General features: G+C 40.1%; 1 protein-coding gene across 1 annotated transcript in view; it reads left to right on the top strand.

Moving 5' to 3' along the window:
- Positions 1 to 21,932, top strand: part of Mrc1 (mannose receptor C-type 1) — a 91,260-nt gene that overhangs the window by 14,238 nt on the left and 55,090 nt on the right. The window contains exons 3-6 of the mRNA XM_038333709.1: positions 1,148 to 1,321; positions 5,511 to 5,675; positions 14,850 to 14,963; positions 18,727 to 18,873. Coding sequence (XP_038189637.1) covers positions 1,148 to 1,321; positions 5,511 to 5,675; positions 14,850 to 14,963; positions 18,727 to 18,873 — 600 coding nt within the window. The remainder of the gene's footprint in view (positions 1 to 1,147; positions 1,322 to 5,510; positions 5,676 to 14,849; positions 14,964 to 18,726; positions 18,874 to 21,932) is intronic.

The following is a 21,932-nucleotide window of genomic DNA, read 5'->3' as shown; positions in this document are numbered from 1 at the left end:
AGATTATTGAACGTAAACAGATGTTTCATTGCTGAATAGAATGATTTTAGGTGCTCTTAAGAAAAAGAACTCGATGTATATCTTAGCAGAACTAAAGTTAGAATAGTGTTTTGAAATTATTAATAACTAAAAAGTAATTCTTGACTAATTGAAAGCAAGTCCAGTGAAATCAGTACAATGGGTGAAACAAACAAAAAAAAAAGCAGCAAAGAAGCGGTTGGGAACCGTGGCGGGGCACGCTTGGAATCTCAGCATGCCGGAAACTGGGACGATGAAGTCTGAGGCCGCTCCAGGCTAAACAGCAAGACTGTTCCAAATTTCATAAATTGAAAAAGAAAGGTACTAACTGTGAACACTGTCTAAGGGTTTTGAGTGATTTCTTTTTAGGATATGGATTAGAGAACTCTGCCGAGCCTATCTGTGCCTGCCCCCCCCCCCCCCCCCCAAACCACTTGAGCAACTAAGTGGAGGCTGACTTGCTCAGAAGTAGTTGGAGGGGATTTGAACATTGCCTATGACTCTATGGCGTGTGTGTGTGTGTGTGTGTGTGTGTGTGTGTGTTTGTGTATTAAGATGTAGATGTGTGTACACATGTGTCAGAGGTTGATGGCAAGTGTTTTCTCCCATCATTCCCTACCTTAGGCAGAGTCAGGCTTTCTCACTTGAACCTTGTGCACACGGATTTGGTGGGTCTAGTTAGCCAGTTTGCTCTGGGACCCTGGCTCCATGTCCATATTTATCTGGGTCCCAAGGATCCCAACTCTGATTCTCACTTGTTGTCAGCTTCATAGCTTTTGTTTCCAATCTAAAGAGTTATTGAGACTATACTTCTAGCCAAGAGGAAGGATAACATCTGCCTGCCTTGTAGGAAAGACAGAAGTTAAAGCTGGTGTCACAAGAGCTTATTGCTGTTCTTTCCTCAGAGAAAGGAACACAATCCATTCCAAAAGGTGGTGGAAAGGGGTGGGGCTAGAATTGTTCCTAAGTTCGTGCCGCAACTGGTGCCAAGTGAAGGACTACGGAGAGGCAGAGGGGAAAGGGTCTGCAGATCAGAAGAGTGAGAGCAGCTCCCTCAGGATGCCTTGTGAAGTCAGCGTACAGACACGTGCCACTTTCATTCTAAATGCAAACCCCCGTGTCCCCACAGCCATGTACTCCTTGCTGGGCAATGCAAACGGAGCCATCTGCGCTTTTCCGTTCAAGTTTGAAAACAAGTGGTACGCAGACTGCACCAGCGCTGGGCGCTCAGATGGATGGCTCTGGTGTGGAACCACCACTGACTACGACACTGACAAGCTGTTTGGATTTTGTCCATTGCAATGTAAGTAACCGATCAAGATATGCTTGGAACAGTCACCATGACAACAAGGTGGTAGGACCTCGGCCTCATGTAGAACATGTTCCCCCAGAGTATCCCATGCTAACCCCTTACAGACGCCAGAGCTCTCATTTTACCATGGAGAAAACGAACCACTGTGGCCCAAGACCACTGTTTGTATTTAGGTTTTGGGAGGAAGATCAGACAGCACCACCATTGCCCCAACATTCCTTGTATGAAATAACACCCTAATTTGCTGAGACTTTAGGGCAAATTATACTGTATACAGTATTATATAGACAATGCTGGAGGTAGACACCCCATTCTGCCAAACCCCAAATGCTCTAGCTTTATAAAGCCATAGGTTGAAACCAGAATTTAAATGGCATGATAAATGTGTTTGGTGGGAGAAAGAGTCTGAGGGCTCCCAATGTTGTGTCAGCATGTGCTGGCTCCTAGCTGTGAAAATGATACTACTGTGAAGCCCCAACATGGTGGAATTTAATATCAAGGGAATTGGGTAATTTATGCTTCAAAGTCCTTTGAAAATGGAAATTCAAGTGTTCTTAGAACTAGCAAGACCACATCAAGTACCAGAACTTGAAATCTGTGGTTCTGTCCTTGTTTAAGAATCTGTAAAAAAGTGTGTGACAGGTCTAGGTGGAGTAGGGGGTACAGCTTGGGGGCAGAGCTAGGGCTGAGGACGGAGGAAGAGGTGAAAGTCTTTGCTCTACTTCTGCTTCTCTGAGCATCCTTTTTGCAGTCAGGCGCCCCTTCCTGAATTACGTATGTCCAACCTCTGTCACACTTACTGCAGGATTATTGCAGCGTGTTTCCTCACATCCCCCAGGCCTGGTTTTCTGCTGCCTCATAAAGGACACTGGGCCAGAGAGGAGGCTCTAGTGGAGCCCAGAACTGCTGTGGAATTCTCTGAGCTGCAGTAACATTGTGTCCTACTAAGCTTTATGTGAGCACAAGTTCATGCATCGAATTCTTAACTCTGTTCCTATTCTAAGGCAGTAAAACTTAGCAAAATTTCTTAATGTCAAACTATACCATATTTCTGAGCATTTTCCCTGCGTGACCTTTTGGTTTTATAATTCCCAAACATCTTGTTAAAAGCAAAAGAGTTCATACTCTGTATGGTATTGTAATTGCCTCTTCGGCATCTGGTGAGTGTCCATGAAGGTCACAGGCCTCTAGTCCTTAATGGTACCATGCTCTGGTCATGACTGAGGTAGATGTATTTATAACAACATTTGAAGTTCATGGGCTTCGAGTCCATACGGATACAATTCTCTAGGTAGATATATTTGCCTCTCTTCTATCAACATTTAGAAACTTGATTTCCATTTAAGGTTCACAGCTGTCTAATGTTTTGAATGAGAAATCTTTTTGTCTGGAAAAGTGGCGTACCTATTTTTCAAACAGTGAAGAGTTGTCTTCACTTAGTAAGAGTGATACTTTCTAAATCCATCCTCATTTTTCTCAGGGATATGTGCTTCATAGTCCCAACCGCATCATCCTTCCCTTAAGTGGTATTGATAGAAGACTTGTTGGGTGTGTGATGGATAGCATGTGGAGAACAAATGGGAAGTCAATAACACAAGGACTTTGATGTCCTTGATGTGTGTGGGAATGGAATTCCCAATGTATCCATTATAATATTAGTCTTGTTAAATCTGTGTATTCAAAGCCAAATGATATATTTGTCCAGATATAAAACATATGAAAGACAAACAACGATAGAAACGTTGTTTTATTTCCATCTGCATAAAATTTTAATTTTGTTTTGTGGGTCAGTCAAAGGAGAATTTTATTTTATATTATTTTATTATTTTACAATAACTTTAAGCCCAGTAGATTTGATCCAGGACAAAGAGGTATTGGTCGTTGACTTAGTGTCTCTAAACACATGCTCCCATTGTCCTTCAGGTTGTTTATGATAATGTTTTCCTTCTGTTTAGACACTCATTTTCACGTATCATGAGGACAGGAAAAGGAAAAGACCCCATTCTCCCAATTGTCCATAGCTTGCAGCTTTGGCTTTCAGGATCAGCTTCCCTGGTTTACTGTGAGAAGCTGAGCTCTGGGGAGCTGCACAGTCAGCAAACTGGTGTGCTCATCAGAGATGGGTGGTGTGCGCATCTGTTTTAACCCTTTGATTTAAAATATAAAAGAAACTTTTTTAAATGAAGAAAATAGTTACTTTAGTTCATGTTGGGGTCATTACATTCTCTTGACTATTTCCAAATAAGGAAATATTCTCCTTTAGTCCACAATTACATCTTCTACCTTATTCTAAGCAAACCCATAAGTATTAAATATTTTTTAAAATTGTTTATCTTTAAATAAAACCCAAATATATCTCACTGGAAAGTCTCATTTGCACAAACATTAAATTTTTCAACCATGAGATCATTCTAACACTTTATATTACTGATTGGAATTTATTTGTCTCTAAGCATACAGTGTTTTTCTAGTTGTTTCAGTTCTGGGGTGTAGCTCAGTAGCCCAGTGTCCACGTACCTTCAGCAGTGGCCTGGGTTCCATCTACATCATCATCATCACCAACAACAACAAGAACAAACTTTGGACATTTCTATGCCATCGCATGAATCAAGTTCTAGCACATTTTTCCTCCTTCTTTTATGTGTCATGTTACCACAGATGTCAAAGCACAGGGTGCAGGGTGTGTGGGGGACTGAAAGCACTCTGATTGCCACTTCCTCATCAGACACAAAACACAATTAGATCTAGAGTTAAGAATTACGATGGTACGGACAGTTTAACAAGCTGAACACTTTCTTGAAAACTTTAAAAATTATATATTCTCTGTTCTTTTCCCTGTAAGTAAATGCAAAGGTTATGTTGTCTGTCCCAGGGTTGTAGGCAGAATTTTGTGTTATTAAGAAACAATAAAGGGACATATTCTCCTGGCATAAAACATTTTATTTTCTAGCTTTCAAATATCTAATATGTAAAAGGCTATACATAATATTTATCTATTTTAATGGGCTTTCATAAAGTCCACTAAGTTTATAAAAGATATTTACAATCCTATAATATCAAAGGGCCAACATAAGTGAAAGTGGCCAGTTTTTTTTTATGGTTTATTTTTTTATATTTAAAAATTTCCATCTCCTCCCCTCCTCCTCCCCCTTCCCTCCCCTCCGCTCCACCCATACCCCCCTCCCTCCCTCTCCAGGCCAAGGAGCCATCGGGGTTCCCTACTCTATGTTAAGACCAAGGTCCTCCCAACTCCCCCCAGGTCCAGGAAGGTGATCAACCAAGCTGAGAAGGGATGCTTGGGATACAGGAAAGGTGGATATGGGAGCAGGGAAGAATATATCTTAATTAAGGGAGCCATCTGAGGGTTGTCAAGAGACTTGACTCTAGAGGGGTTCCCAGGTTTCCAGGGAGACGCCCCCAGCTAGTTCCTTGGGCAGCTGAGGAGAGGGAGCCCGAAAAGGCCAGTTCCTATAGCCATACTGATGAATTTCTTGCATATCACCATAGAACCTCCACCTGACGATAGATGAAGAAAATGACTGAGCCCCACATTGGAGCACTGGACTGAGCTCCCAAGGTCCTAATGAGGAGCCAGTTTTTTTTTTAACTATGGGAAGAAAGCCTGACAGCATGTCCTATTGCCGGGACCTAGATTGAGCGCATCCTGGTGATGAGAAAGCAAAGCTCTGAAAGCCACTTTATTCTCTGCCTGGCAGGTTCAGGTGTTCCCGGCCTGTCTAAATGAGTCTGTGAACTTTCTTCTTATGCCTTACTTAAAAAACCAAACTAGACAACAGAGCCACTTGCCATAAGAAACCAAGCATTTATTTCCTCTCCCTTACCTGGTTTATTCACTGATCCAGAACACTGGGATGGTGTCTTGATTTTTCTTCCTTGTATCTGCTTCATGTCTTACATCATCCAATCCAAATGTCCAAGCAGGAAAACAGGGAGAAGTTCTGTCTCTTTTTTACCTTAGGCGCATGAAACACTCTAGCTGTGGCTAGCTATGAGACATCTACTCTTCATCTCAGGAGTAAGGAGATAAGTTGGCTTTAAAGATGAATAAAAGGCCAGCCACTGAAGATGTGATTAGGGGAACTGGATGGGTTGTGAATGTATTGTTCTCTGTAAGCATTTCCCATGCATCACACAGCTAACTGAGTGTCTTCTTTCGCAGTTGAAGGCAGTGAGAGGCTCTGGAATAAAGATCCATTGACCGGAGTTCTTTACCAAATAAACTCCAAGTCTGCCTTAACCTGGCATCAGGCAAGGGAGAGCTGCAAGCAGCAGAATGCCGAGCTCTTGAGTGTCACGGAGATTCATGAGCAAACATACCTGACAGGTAATGACAGACTTCAAAATTGTATGTAAAATCAGATTACTTCATTTCCACATCATGTAATTTAGGAGTAGATAATAAAATGAATTATTATTTTGTCTCTTAGCAGCTGGTGCAGGTCATATAAGAAATCCATGTTCAGAAAACAGCATCAGAGATGACAAATAACTGTCATATTTAGAGTGGATTTTGTTCTATCAGTTGTGTCTGTCTTTAGAGGTGGTGTTAAGAAGGGTTCTGAGGAGTGAACTGGGCAAAGAGCAAAGGAAGCCAATATCAATGAGCAGTATAGTGTTTGGATCCATCAGTGGTACCCAGTTCTAACCTGAAGCCAAAGGTTTTCTATTAGCATCAGAGAGTTCAAAATGATAAAATGAAATGAACAATTAGTAGCAGAGGCGAGTCAATAATTCCTGTGCAAATCTAAGTCCCTCTTGACTTGTGCCTGTCCATCTGCCAGATCTATGTATTTTCAGGTTTTATTTCTACAATGTATTATTTGACGTTTTAAACATCTACTACAAAGTTGTAAAATTAGTAGTTGATTGAGAAAAGAATATATATTTCCTGAGGGTTGGAAAGGTAGCTCAATTGCCAGAAAGCTTGCCCAGCATGTAAGAAGGCCTGGGTTTGATCTCGAGCATCTCCCCACCCACCCAACTTAATTGTTCTCTCTCAAAAAGTAAAACAGCAACAAGAGCATAAAATAGGCATGTAGTTATATTGATTATTTTTCTGCCAGTGACCAAAAGCAACTTAGGGAAAATTCATTTTGGCTTACAGTTCCAGAGGGATAGAGTCTGTCATGGCATGGGAGGCATGCCAGCAAGAGCATGAGGCTGACCTAGCAGGCAGGAAACCGAGAGATCACATCTGATCCATGCAAGAGAAGCAGAGAGAGAGAGAGCGGGAAGTGAGGCCGGTTTGTAAAATCTCAGCGTCCGCCCTCAGTGACACACTTGCTTTATCAATGCTCAACCTTCTAAAGGCTTCACAACCTTCCAAAACAGTGCTACCAACTGGAGACCAAGTGTTCTGATAGGAAGACCTTTGGGGGGTACTTTTCTTTCTAACCGTTGCAGTGGCGCACACCTATATTTCCTATTACTTTTTGGATTTTTTGGAGTTGATCTTGTATCCTGCCACATTACTGAAGGTGTTTATCAGCTGCAGGAGTTCTCTGGTGGAGTTTTTGGTGTCACTTATGTACACTATCACATCATCTGCAAATAACGAAAGTTTGACTTCTTCCTTTCCAATTTGAATCCCCTTGATCTCCTTATGTTGTCTTATTGCTCTAGCCAGAACTTCAAAAACTATGTTGAATAGATATGGAAAGAGTGGACAGCCTTGTCTTGTTCTTGAGTTTAGTGGGATCACTTTGAGTTTCTCTCCATGTAATTTGATGCTGGGTGTTGGCTTGCAGTATATTGCTTTTATTATGTTTAGATATGTTCCTTATATCCCTGATCTTTCCAAGACCCTTATTATAAAGGGGTGCTGGGTTTTGTTTAATGCTTTTTCAGCATCTAATGAGATGATTATATGGTTTTTTCTTTCAGTTTGTTTATATGGTGGATTACATTGACAGACTTTTGTATGTTGAACCATCCCTGCATCTCTGGGATGAAGCTGACTTGGTCATGGTGGATGATTTTTTGATGTGTTCTTGGATTTTGTTTGCCAGTATTGTATTGAGTATCTTTGCATCAAAGTTCATGAGTGAGATTGCTCTGTAATTCCTTTTCTTAGTTGAGTCTTTGTGTGGTTTGGATATTAGGTTAATTACAGCCTCATAAAAAGAGTTTGGCAATGATCCTTCTATTTCTATTGTGTGGGAAAATTTGAGGAGTTTAGGTATTAGCTTTTCTCTGAAGTTCTGGTGGAATTTTGCGCTGGAATCATCCAGTCATGGACTTTTCTTGGTTGAGAGACTTCATCTTCTTACTCAAAAGCCATAAAATAAAATCAGCACCACAACAAAAGGAAAACAAAAGCAGAAACATAAACTTATGGCATCCCGTTTGTGTTGGCCAGTAAGCCTTGTGTGTGGGTCCTGGCCTGGACTGAGGACGTCAACCCTGGGTGACTTATTTCAGTAGCCATACACCCTGGCTTTTTTATTTATTTTTTGCTTGTTTATTATGCAAGACCTCTCCCTAGGACTTGGAGGTCCCTGTTTTGGCTCATCTGACTGTCCAGTGAGTCCTCGGAATCCTCATGTCTCTGACTCGCAGCACTGAGACTGTGTGTGTACTTCATCACGCTTGGCTTTTTATGTCGCTTTTGGTGATCAAACTCAGTTATTAAAACACATTCCTGATGAAGTTATTTTCTCAGCTCTTCTTATTGCCATTTTATAATAGTTATTTGCTCAAATATCCCATAATTATTTCGAAACATTTTAAGGTCCTGTGATTTCCCTCCACATTGACTCAGGCTATCTATCTTGATGACTTAGTGGTGGCTTTCTGCTCGGTCCCAGAGACACCCAAGCTAATTCTGAACTGTCCACCTGGGACTTAAAGTCCTATGGAGGGAAAACAGATGTAAATGAGAAAACCAGGAAGTGACCGAGCACAGTGAATGGGGAATACAGTGTGGAGGTTGAACTAGTGAGGTGAGCTGCGCTGCTGGAGAAGAGGCTCATTGGGATAGCTATGCCTCCTCCAGGGAGTTCACGGTCCCTTCCAAGGAAAATTTCTCAATTTGCTGACTGTCAAATGATGAAAAAAGTTAAGGGTTAAGGTTTATTTTTTTTTTTTTTTTTTTTTTAGAAGTTTACCCTAAAGTTTGAGCAATGGAATGGTTAATTGTTAGCAAGAACACAGCATAGTAGGTTCTTCATTTTTATTTTTTATGTTTATGTATTTAGTATGCCTGTGAGGGTGTGTGTGTGTGTGTGTGTGTGTGTGTGTGTGTGTGTCAAAAGACAGCCTATAGGTGTTGTTGTCTCTTTCTGCCTCATGGGTTCCAGGGACCAAACTCAGGTTTTTAAGCTTGCTGACAAGCGCTTTTTCCTGCAGAGCCGTCTCACCAGCCCCAGTGCTGTAGCTCTGTAAAGGGAAGGTAGTTATCCATCATTATCGTCACTTTCTTGGGTGGTTATCATCACTTTACTTGGACCATCTTCCAGTCTAGATAGTAGATAGCCCAGAAAACTGCGTTTTGCCTATATCCCAGGTGATTTGGAGGTGTGGATAGCAGCTCCTCCTACCAGAGCCCGAGTCCAGGTCTCCGAGTCACATGGGAACACTGCCCTGATGGTCTCTGGGTCACATGGGTACACTGCCCTGATAGTCTCCGGGTCACATGGGTACACTGTCCTCCCTGATGGTCTCCGGGTCACATGGGTACACTGTCCTCCCTGATGGTCTCCGGGTCACATGGGTACACTGTCCTCCCTGATGGTCTCCGGGTCACATGGGTACACTGCCCTGATGGTCTCCAGGTCACATAGGTACCTGCTCTGATGATCTCCGGGTCACATGCGAACACTGCCCTGATGATCTCTGAGTCACATGGGTGCACTGCCCTGTGATCACTGGGTCACATGGGTACAATGCCCTATGATCTCCGGTCTCTGGGTCACATGGGTACACTGCCCTGATAGTCTCTGGGTCACATGGGGGTGCACTGCCCTATGATCTCCGGGTCACATGGGTACACTGCCCTATGATCTCCGGGTCACATAGGTACACTGTCCTGATGGACTCTGGGTCACATGGGTACACTGCCCGATGATGTCTGGGTCACATGGGGACACTGCCTGATGAGCAGGTGCTGTGAGCATGTTAGCAGGGCTGCAGGCAGGCTGTGGACACTCAGGCCTGAGTTCCCTTCACATGTTTCTTTGAGTCTTATTCAACTCCCAGAATTGCAGTCAGCAGATTTCCAGCAGAATCTGGATGCTGTAGCTTTTCTAGGGAGACCCAGGGCACTTCCTGCCTTTCTGTAAGTCAAAAATATCATGCCACAAGGAGAGGTTATCTGACAGGAAACACGAAATAATCTGGAGCAGAGGAAAGACATTCCTTTTCTCTAGAAGAAAGGTATTCATGGTATTCGATATCCATGGGCTTGTACTGAGGAGGAATCTCGTGAATAACGGTGTGGCGGGTGGTGGTCTGTGATGTGTTCTCTTTGAGAAATAGACCCTCAAATGGAAAACAACCCATAATAGACAAAATATATTCTATGAAGGGAGCTTGGGAACGAAGCTGGACTTTTTAAAATGCACACTCCGTGGTGATGACTCTGAAGCTGATGGGTGTGGTGGTTGATGGGTTGGAGGGAGTGATTGCAAGCTCCAGGCGGTGCGGGACTTCATAGGGTGACTGCCAGAAACAAACACATTGGTTGTCCTCTTTTTTTTAAGAACTTTATTTTTTAAAATTATTTATTTTTATTTTATGTGCATTGGTATCAGGTCTTGCATTTACAGACAGTTGTGAGCTACCAAGCAGGTGCTGGGAATTGGAAACTGAACCGAGGTCTTCTGGAAGAGCAGTCCTTGCTCTTAACCTCTCAACCATCTCTCCAGCCCTCTTTTGGATAGAGGCTATGTGCCAGACACTAGAATTTCTTTCTTTCTTTCTTTCTTTCTTTCGTTCGTTCGTTCGTTCGTTCGTTCGTTCTTTCTTTCTCCCTCCCTCCCTCCCTTCCTTTTTCTTTTTGTTTTTCTTTTTGTTTTTCTTTTTCTTTTTGTTTGTTTTTTGAGACAGAGTTTCTTTGTAGCTTTGGTGTCTGTCCTGGAACTCACTCTGTAGACCAGGCTGGCGTCAAACTCACAGAGATCTGCCTGCCTCTGCCTCCCAAGTGCTGGGTGCTCATGCACCATCACCGTCCTGCTGGAATTTATTTCTTAAACCCATAATTAACTTTGCAAATGGTTATTGTTATCACACTTTATAGAGGAGATAGCAGATCAGTGGCTAGCGTGAGGCAGGTTGCTTCTTGTTGCAAGTGTGTAAAAAGAGCTGAATTGAAGTTCATCTCTGTCTTCCATTTTACCCTGCCTTTGTCTCACCCATAAAATGAGCAGGGATCTGGAAACCCAAAGTTCCAGAGGGAACCTCAATTTATCCACAAAAATCTCCTTGTGCCAGTAAATGTCTTTCTAACCCATAATCTGATGTCATACTACCCCCAGGGTGGCATGCTTCCACCCGGCTGCTTGTTTGCACATGGACCACGGCCATTCTATCTTCTTCACTTCAACTTCTCCTCAGAGTTAGGATGCTCCATTTAATCCTCAATTCCTGAACCTGATTCCTAACTATGTGTAGTTTGAATGATCATTCACAGAACTGAAAGGAGATGAAGGAAGTAAAATTTGCCTTAACCAGGCTTGTGTGTGAAAGTGTGTGTGTGTGTGTGTGTAAACTGATTTCATATGGTATTGCCTGAAAATAAATGTGATATACATGTGGAGAGAGAAATTAAAATACTAGTGTAATAATGGAAGTCTCTATCGTACCTAATTTCAAAAGCAGACTTCAAAGTAGTTATTATATGATGCATACACCCAAAATAAAAAAGGAATCCTTTGGAATTGATAACTGATGCTTTGGATAGCTAGAATAAAAATTCTTGGTCTGATCCTTTATAAAATTACACATATGCCAGAATGCTTGATGTTCATCCGCTTCCAGGGTGCTTCCTTTTTATTCTCCTGTGCTGAGGACGGATCCTCACAGATGTCAGACTTTTAAATGACACTTTCAGTAGAGGACTTGAGTTTTGTTTCCAAATCACTCTGTAGCTAATCTAAATTCAACATGTAGCTGTTAGCAGTCATGAAAATGATAGCCATCACATGTACTTGCTAGGCACATAATTATCTTGTAGGCCTAATTTTAAAAGTATTGATTTGGTTCTCAAGCTCAGAAGCCCCATGGAGTTGATGGGGTATGGGGTACAAGGTATGGATTATGGGGCTGCCAGAGGGTGACTTCCTTAAAGAGCCGCCCTCATTTCTCATTGTGCCAGACCTGGCGATTTAACTCAAACCTGATACAAAGCACACTTTTGAAAAACCACTTTTATTTTTTCTGTTGAGACAGAATCTTGTTATGTAGTCCTGGCTGGCCTGGTACTTACTACCTGGTCCCAAACATGCAACGATCCTCCGTATGTAGCTTCAGCCTCTAGAGTGCTGGAATTACAAGCATGTACTATCATGCTCCTAACTCCTTGGTTGATAATTATTTTTAAGCTTCTAGAGCACTTACATTTTGTAAGTTATATTTAACACTTTGAAATGCTACTAGTTGGGTCTTGCCTTTAAGCCTCTAACTCTTGATATTGTTTGGTTCAGCATCCCGAGTGCTGGAGTTGTGTAGGCATGCACAAACATGTTCAACATGAAATGGTACTTTAATAGAGTGTTTCCCTACATTCCTCTGGAAATAGGGGAGTGATAATTATTCAAGTTAGTATAACATTATTTTAGAATTTATGAAAATATAACATTCAGCAATAATTGTCTTGATATAAAGGATAGTATCAATGTAGTATTGATCCCTGATTGTTTTTAGCACAGTCTAGAGATATGTTTTCTCTTGCATGAAGGTGAGGCAATGATTTTTAGCTTATTTCTTCATCCTAGAGGGATTATACATTACTCAAAATAATTTCAGTAATATATAAAAACAATAAAATAAAAGGAGTTAATGGTGGCAAAGATAAGTATAAAGTTGACATAACACAAATTCAATATTTTAATGAAGAATTTTTGGTCCTTATCACATGGTTCCACAACTAAGTGATGCCCTCCCATATTGATGACATAGTTTTCTTAGCAAGTCTTTATAATAAATAATTTCATAATTTAGAGTAAAATTCTAGCATTGAAAACGTAGCTAAGAGTTCTTGGTAGGTGTCATGTAACAAGAAACAGGACGCCGAAAACCGTCAGGAGCAAGGTCGCTGACCAGAAACACCTACTTGGCCCATTGTTCTTTGTGTAAGGTACCTTGCTAGTACTTGAAATTATTTACAGGGAAATTTAATTGAACATTTTGGTTTTAGATTTATTATTTTGCTTTATGTATATGAGTATTTTGCCTGAATGTGTACCACATGTGTCGAATGCCCATGGAAGTCAGAAGAAGGCATCAGATCCTCTGGAACTGGAGTTACAGCCGTCATGTGGATGCTGGGAACTGAACCTTGGTCCTCTGTAAGAACAATAAGTGCTGGTAATCACTGTGCTACCTGTCTAATTCCTGGAAATTTACGTTTAAATGGATTAAATCCATTGGAAATACTCAACGGAACCCTGGGTTCTGGTTCTGACCCCTACTACTGCCCTGTAACCCTCAGCAAGGTGTGTTAGCCTGTCCATCTTTGTTTGGCCTGGCTGTTCGATGAAGGAACTGAACTAGATACTTCCCCAGATATAATACACTTCAGAAAGCCACACTAGCTCTCCAATCCTTTCCTTCTAGAATTCCTGATAAAGAATAAATGAGGGTTGGAGTGATGGCTCAGCAGATAAGATCATGAGCTGCATTTCTAGATGATAATATGTAGTTTCAATTCTAAAAACCACATAGTGGTTCACAGCCAAATCTCCAGTCCCAGGGGATCCAGCGACCTTCTTATGGCCTCCCTGGAATCAGACATACATGTGTGCACAGATATCATATAGGCCAAGTACCTGTGTTCATAAAAAAAATTGAATTTGAATTAGTTGTCTTTGAAATTTCTGTATCAGTATTTAATTTCTTTCCATTTTTCTCATATTAGTTCATATTAAAAAGTCATAAGAAGAGCTGGTCATGGTATCATATACTTTCATCTTGGTGCTTTGCCAGTAGTGGCAGGCAGATTCTGTGACGTTGAGATCAGCCTGGTCTTCCTAGTGTGCTAATAGGTGCAATGGCTGTGCCGTGTTCAGAAGCCTTCTTCCTGCCGCTCATCTCTCCGTCCTCTTACATTCTTGCTGCCTCCTCTTCTGTATTGTTTTTAGCCTTTGAAACAAATGGGCAAATATGAGGCTCTCAATATTGTAAGTGCTTAATTGCTAGTTCTTACCATTAAAGGTGTTACTGAGGAAAATATCCCACAGATACCAGTGAGCGTAAACTGGCAAATTTGTTTTCTAACATGTATACAGATTTGAGTGTTTTTAAACCTAAATCAAAGCATAGATTTAAAACTTATTTCCCATTAACTAAAACAATTTAGAGGGATTAGAAAATTCCTACTTTTGATTTTTTAAAAGATATAAGCAGTAAGAGGTTTAAATATTTGTGTTAGTTAGTTCATGTGGCATTTCTAGTTTTATTTCCATATTAGGCTTCAGTAGACTAAACTACTATAATTATTATTTATTATCTGCCTAACTAAAACACTGCTTGTGTTGCCATAAACATTGTTTTTCAGCTTAATAACCATTTATAAAGTAGCTAAATTGATTTTAGACATCATAAAATTCTCAAAATAGGTTCCGAAATACAAAGTTGAGGTGATGAGTTATGACAATGTAGGTCAGAGTTTTTAGTAAAAATATTTTGTTATAGAAAAGCTTTGTTTTTTTTATAAAACAAGTCTTACCTTTACTCTCAAAGGCTATAAGAAAGTTGTTATTTCATAAGAGTTAACATAATCATGTCCACACAAGAAGAACTTGTATTAGCCCCAAGAGAGTAGCCAGTGACTAAGATTAGTGTGGAAACTTTAGCCAGGACCCTACGAGCTTTTCATAATTCTCCTGCTTGTTTCTTCACCCGTCAGTGAAGGTCATGGCTCTGCTTGTTTTAGATTATTAGAACAAGTTTTAGCTATGTTAATCACTACTTCCCTCACATTTAAAAAACAGATTTATTGTTGTTATTATTATTATTGTTATTAGTGTGTGTGTATGTGTGTGTGTGTATGTGTGTGTGCATGTGTGTGTATGCACATGCATGCAAGCAAGTGCACTTGGAGGCCAGAGGCATTGGATATTGGTTTCTCTGGAACTGGAGTTAAGATGGTTGTAAGCCACCCAACACTGATGTTGGGAACCTAACTAAGGGTCCTCTGGAAGATTCGTATGTGCTCTTAACCACTGAACCATTTCTCCAGCACCTTCTCTCACATTTTTGCTTAACATACTTAATTATGGACTTAATTTCATTGTCATTTCTGAATGTCTGATTTGTGTTTGTGTTTGCTTTTTGCATGTAGGATTGACTAGTTCCTTGAGCTCAGGACTCTGGATTGGACTCAACAGTCTGAGTTTCAGCAGTGGTTGGCAGTGGAGTGGAGGCAGTCCGTTCCGGTATCTGAACTGGCTACCAGGTAAGATTAAACCTGCCTGAGTGTTACTAGTTGAATGGGATCATCGGGTATCTTAAAGCCCTTTCTCACCTTACACATATATTTCAAAGAGACTTAATGGAATATAGCCCATTTTTTCACCATGCTTTGACATTTGCAACCTGGATTTAAATATTCTAAAGGTGAAAGTTTACACAGGACCAGCTTCCAAGGGTAAGGACTTGTCTCTCAGGATAATCACAACACTCAATATGAATTTCTGTTTGATGTCTACTCTTGCCAAATAGCTTTGACTTGTTTAGTTCTTACATTCAAAAGCATGTTTTATTATTGGAGAACGAGGCACAAAGCAGTTCTTTATTCATTAATGGTAATCACAGCATACAGAGGGAAATTCCACATCATTTTATAACTATTCTTAAGTAAGGTTAACGATAATAGAATTGTTACTATTAATATGTATTTTGTGTTATATTAACTTTGTCATTGTCCTTGGAAAGATTACCGAACTATTATTAAGGCTGACTAAGTGTTTTCAACTTTTTGTACGACCATTGTCCCCTCTGAGTTTTGTGACTCTTTTATCCTACCAAATTTTTTAAAATTTAAAAGTGGTTATATATAAGATATGTAACATGAAGGGCCGCCTTGTTGGGGTTTCTGTCCTGCCCGGTACCCCACAGGCGGCAAGTCCCAGAGAAAATCACACAGAGATCTCCATAAGTTATAAAACTGATTGGCCCATTAGCTCAGGCATCTTGTTAACTCTTGTAACTTATATTAACCCATTATTCTTATCTGTGTTAGCTACATGGCTCAGTACCTTTTTCAGCCAAGCAGCTTATATCTTGCTTCTTCAGTGGTCTGGGTAGGAGAGGGAGGATTGGGCTTCCCCCATCCCAGAATTCTCCTGTTCTCATTGCCCCACCTCTACTTCCTGTCTGGTTGATCCACCTATACTTCCTGCCTGGCCGATCAGCACTTATTTAAAACATGATTGACAGAATACAGAATACAGACAATTCTCTCACACAAAAGATAAATATATTTCTAATATCTATAATGCCGTATAGACATCAATGATTTTACACACCTGAGTTGCATACTAAGGACAGAACCTAGGGCCTTGTGTACATTAGACAAGCACTAAGCTATGTCCTCAACCCTCCATAAACTCTTAATTTTGGGACAGTCTCATTGCATTACACAGACCGGTCTTGAATTTACTCTATCCCAGAAAGACCTTGAACTTGGGATCCTTCTTCCTCAGCCTTTTGAGTATCTGGGATTTCAGTTCTGTGATATGAGGCCTGAATACGAACATATGTTTGCTTCTACTAATATCCACAAATACCCATTATGAATCTAAGAGAACTGAGTATTTTGAGTTGGTGAATTTCTCATATCTAGGGTCATGAGATATTTTTAAAATGACATGACCTTAAAGTCTACGGTGATACTATTTTGTGCTGTTTATAATAGAATACACTTTAATTAAAAATACTATCTCAGCCACAGATTATAAAATTTTACACTAGCGTAAACATTAAAATTCTACACTAGCATAAACATTTATGAGCACTTTTCTTAACAATACACAATTTGGTTGTAAAAATGAGAGTCAGTAGATACTCCAGCAACTTTCTGATTATTTGGAAGTTAGAAAACAGAGTGAATGGCTCTCTTCCATGTTGTCAAAACATACAAGTTGAAAGAACACAAAAGTTGGCAATTGTTTAAGTACTTTAAAAAACAAAACACTATTTATTCAATTTTTATAAAGTAAGTCAAGAAGCTGAGCAGTGGTGGCTCATGCCTTCAATCCCAGCACTCTGGAGGCAGAAGAAGGCAGATCTCTGTGAGTATGAGGCCAGCCTGGTCTACAAGAGCTAGTTCCAGGACAGGCTCCAAAGCTACAGAGAAACGCTATCTCCAAAAAAAAAAAAAAATAGTAAGTCAAGATATGAAACAGAAAGTTTAATATTTTTAAGCCTAATGCTTTAAAACAGCATTTAGTGGTTCAGACTAAAAAAGAATTGTGATTTTAGGCATGGCAGTGCACATTTGTAGCTGATCCTAACATTCAGGAGGCAGAAACACAAGGATCAATTGTTTGAGATAACCTAGGCTCTAAAAATAACTGGCTGAGAGTAGGGTTGTGTGGAGAAGAGCAGGTTAGCGGGAAGCTGATAAACACAAGACTAATACATTCCTCCTCCTCTTTCCTGCTCCATGGCAGACATCACTAATCATTGACTGCACTCTTCTACTATAAGCCAGGCTTCGAAGTGAACTGGAGTAAGAGAGGTTGGACTCACACTTAATAGCCCTCCGGTAGCTTCTAACAACACATGCTACTACCCAGCAGATGAAAAAGTTTCAAAACTAATCTTTGTTTCTTTCCAGTGAAAGTCTTACTAAGCTATATTTGCATTTCAATCAAGAATATTTTATGTGAATGATGAAGAAATATAAATTCAACTATATAATAGCCATGGGATCAGTAAAGAACACTATTATTTCAAAGTTGGCAGTGGTATTGCTTTAATAGATGAATATATAGTGTGATTTACTAATAAACACATTAGTTAAGAGTAGTATTTATTAAATGTACTATTGTCTCCTGGAATTTTTTTCCTGATATTAACACTGACTCTGTGAACTTTACTATCTTGTTATCTTTGTCATGTTATCAACAGCTTTAAAAAAATTTTTATACTTATTGCTAATAGTATTTTCCTTTATATAGTATTTATACAACCTGAAAATGTTTCTGCTAAAGACTTCCAAGTTCAGGTGACATGATTTTCTTCTTGGGAGACTGAAATTTAGGTGCATGATAAATAGTTATCAAAGGTCACAAAATTAAGGTACTGACAGAATGTGTGTAGCTCATTTGCCAGACTTCAGGAATGAGAAGAAGTTAGTTATGGAACACTGGGGTTAAAATGATACAAGAGGATGTAGGGTTGGATGCATGTATCCATTGAAGTAGATAAATGTTCTATCAGAGACTGTAGGGATGAATGCATTTATCCATTACAGTAGATAAGTTATACATCAGAGGTTGTAGGGATGGATGCATGTATCTATTGTAGTAGATAAACGTTCTATCAGAGGTTGTAGGGATGAATGCATGCATCTATTGCAGTAAATAAATTATACATTGGAGGATGTAACGGTGGATGCAAATATCTATTGCAGTAGATGTCAACCCAGTCTGGTTCTTTAAGTGGCTTCCTGTATAAAACAGATGAGGAGATAGAGCCAAAGATTTTCATTATTGAGTTCAACTAAGTGCAGCTTAGCTCTGGGAGTGTGGAACATTGGCTTCCAGATCTCTTTACCATTGTGTTTGTCCCTCTCATTGTCTATTCACTTTGGAGTCTCTCTGACCGGGGAAGGTTAACAGAGGTCATTTGGAGCAGCATACATTCTTCTCATTCGGTCCTGTGTGACACATGGTATCATCCATCATCATGGCTGTTTAAAGTTTAAGGTCTAATGTTGTCCATTGTTGAGGTTTGTTATTTCAAAGCAGGATACTGTGTAATCAACATCTTAAGCCTTGGAATAAGCCAGCAACAAGAAACCAAATAGATACCCACCATGCCTTTTGCTCTGCACTCAGTAAATACTCGCTTGTGAATGTGTAGCAAAAGACAGGATGGGGATCCATTAAATCCCAAGGATGACGTCTTAAAATGCAGTGGCCAGGGAGATGGAAGCCATCCACTTAGGAGAACTCCAGTAGTCCCACTCTAACTTTGTCGTTTGCTTGAAGGAAGTCCATCATCAGAACCAGGAAAGAGCTGCGTGTCACTAAACCCTGGAAAGAATGCGAAGTGGGAGAATCTGGAATGTGTGCAGAAACTGGGCTACATTTGTAAAAAGGGCAACAATACTTTGAACCCATTTATTATTCCCTCAGGTAAGTGGATCTTTTTGATCAGAATGTAGAAAACAGAGTGAATGGCTCTCTTCTATGTTGTCGAAACATACAAGTTGAAAGAATACAAAGTTGGCAATTGTTTAAGTACTTTAAAATACAAAACACTATTTAATTTTTATAAAGTAAGTCAAGAAGCTGGGCAGTGGTGGCTCATGCCTTTAATCCCAGCATTTGGGAGGCAGAAGCAGGCAGATCTCTGTGAGTTTGAGGCCAGCTTGGTCTATAATAATAGAACTTGAAGATAAATGAAAATGCAACTCAATTAAAATTGCATGAAATGATCCTAGAGTTTTTGTTGGTGTTTATAGGTAAATATAATGATGTGTTTAAAAGTCCTTTTCTTTGGTTGTTGCTACCATCTGCTAATGTTTCTTTAATATAAAGAAGTGTTTGAACATTATGCAAAACTTTTAATATATATATATATATATATATATATATATATATATATATATGAATTTTTGTCTTTCCATCCCTGTAAAGTAGGTATTCTTTTCCCATGTTCTAGAAGAGGAAAGATAAATTAATAGTCTATATATCCCTGTATACCTGACAAAATTGGAATTAAAGCTAGGAAATAAATATCTGGAAGGAATGACTTTATTCTGGACATACAGGTAAAGTTGGGTTAAATGTAGCATCTTACTTTGAAATCTTTACACAATGGGATAAATGACTCCAAAATAAAGTCGTCACTAAGCATTGTATACACGCTAGGCTCCAGTTGAACAGTAAATATTGCGTGGTTTTATAATTCTGTAGAAGAACTCATCTGTTAAGGTGGTAATGGCTTATCCTTTCAAAGCATTGAAGGACAGCCTTTATTTCATCACTCCAGCTATTTGGAAGGATGACTCAGTTTTACATGGGTTTATTTATTCATTCTGCTTGGGAAACTTGATGGCCCATGTGGTAGTTTGAATATGAATGGCCTTTATAGGCTCAAAGTTTTGAATACTCATTCCCCACAGTTGGTGGAACCCTTTGGGAAGAATTAGGAGATAAGGCCTTGTTGATAAGGCCTTATTGGAGGAGGTATCACTCGGGGTAGGCTTTGATATTTTCATAGACAGAGCCATTCCCAGGGTCTCCCTATTTTTTTTAAGACAAGGTTTCTCTGTATAACAGTTCTGGATGTCCTGGAACTCTCCCTGTAGACCACACTTGTCTCGAACTCACAGAGTTCCACTTACCTCTGCTACCTGACTGCTGGGATTAATGGCATGTGCCGTGACTGGCTGATTTCTTTTGCCTAATGGTTGTGTCTCAACATGTGAGCTCTCAACTCCTGCCCCAGTCCCATGCCTGCCTTCCTGCTGCCATGGTCCCTACTTGACTCTAACCTTCTGAAATAATAAGTCCCAAATAAATGTTTTTATTTTATAAGTTGTTTTGGTAGTGGTATGTTATGACGGCAAAATACTAAGCTTGTTTTCTGACTTTTTGGCATATTTGTAAATATGACTGACATGGTTAGAAATCCAAAAGCACCAAATGATCAGCCATGATATCCCCCTGCCACCTTTTATTTCTACCACCCAGGACTATTTTCTGGAAGATCACACTTTCTGAGCATGTATATCTGTAGTTGTTTCTTTTGTGGTTTATAGGCAAATGAGTTTATAGTGATTTTTTTCTATTTTGTATATATTGCAACATGCTTTTTTACATAGTCCTCATCTTAAGGCTTTGTCAGTCAACAATTTGCTCATCATTCCACTTTGTGTGTTGATTCTCCATACATTTTGTGTGTGCGGGAAGCTGGATAGTGGACATTGCATGGAAAGATTGGTCCCTGTTAGTAGATTTCATTTATTTACTTTGTGTGTATCTGTATTTGTGCGAGGTTAGAGTATAACTCCCATCATTCTTCCCACCTTTTTGTGTGTGTGAAATGAGGTCTCTAATTGGCCCAGAATCCATCAAGTGGGCTAGGCTGGCTGGCTAGTGAGCCCCAGGGATCCTCCCATCTCTACCTCCCCAGTACTGGGATTACAAGCACGTACTTTTTATTTCCGCATGCATTTTGAAGCTCAGGCTCAAGAGCTTGTGCTTAAAAAAGACAGCACTTTCCCAACCGAGCAATCCCCCAGCCTTGATTGTTAATTTGCTTCTAATCTTTTGTGACATAAATAATCTTATACACACTAATGCACATGCCATTTTACAGAATGGTATTCCTAGAAGTAGAATTGCTACATCTGAGAGTAGGCATGTTTACAGTTTTAGTAGATAGAGATACAGACAAGCTCGCTGATGGGTATGGTGGAAGGCCTTGGTTCATGGTCACTGATGGGTGTAGATTGGGCCCCTGCTTCATCATCACTGATGAATATGGTGGTAGACTCTGGTTTATAACATCTGACAGATATGGGTGGAGGCCCCGGTTCATGGTCTCGGTTCCCCTTGACAGACTTTCTAGAGAGACTGTGGCCAAACCTGTGGATACCTCAGTTGTGCTTGCAGCTTGTCTCTTCTACTGCTGCTGCAGAAGGGATGGCTAAATCTTTCTTGGAAGAGTTCGTACAGTTCTCCTTCAGAGACTTGCAGTCGCCACTTTGGGGAAGTGGAGAAAAGTTATTTTTAAGTTTCCCTGGAATGGAAGGCAGAATTCTTTAATTTGGCCTTCTTGATTAATCCATCAGTTTTAAGTTCCTCCTTTGTAAAATATGAGTGTTGGTAACTCTTCTTCCTGCAAAATCTCGTTCATATCATTACACCTGCATTATTAAAGCCCCTGCTTCACTTGCTCAGCAACACTAACACTGACCTTTCCATCTCATGCTGAAGATTATTCTACTGCATACATAAACCCCTGTAAGCAGAGATTTAAATCTGTAGCATTTTCCAAGTATGACGGCGCACACCTTTAATCCCAGCACCCAGGAGGCAGAAGCAGGTGGGGATCCGAGTTCAAGGACAGCCTCCCTAACTATATTTTTAAATGCTTTTTGGGCTTCTCTGTTCAGTTTTCGAAACTTAGCATTGACTGCCATTATTTTTAGTTTCCCAGACTAAAAATAAGAAAAATTAAGACA

Source organism: Arvicola amphibius, chromosome 6, assembly GCF_903992535.2.
Source record: "Arvicola amphibius chromosome 6, mArvAmp1.2, whole genome shotgun sequence".
NCBI classification, from domain to species: Eukaryota; Metazoa; Chordata; class Mammalia; order Rodentia; family Cricetidae; genus Arvicola; species Arvicola amphibius.
Note: the sequence above shows the minus strand (reverse complement) of the source record. Positions and strands in the feature narration are given on the sequence as shown.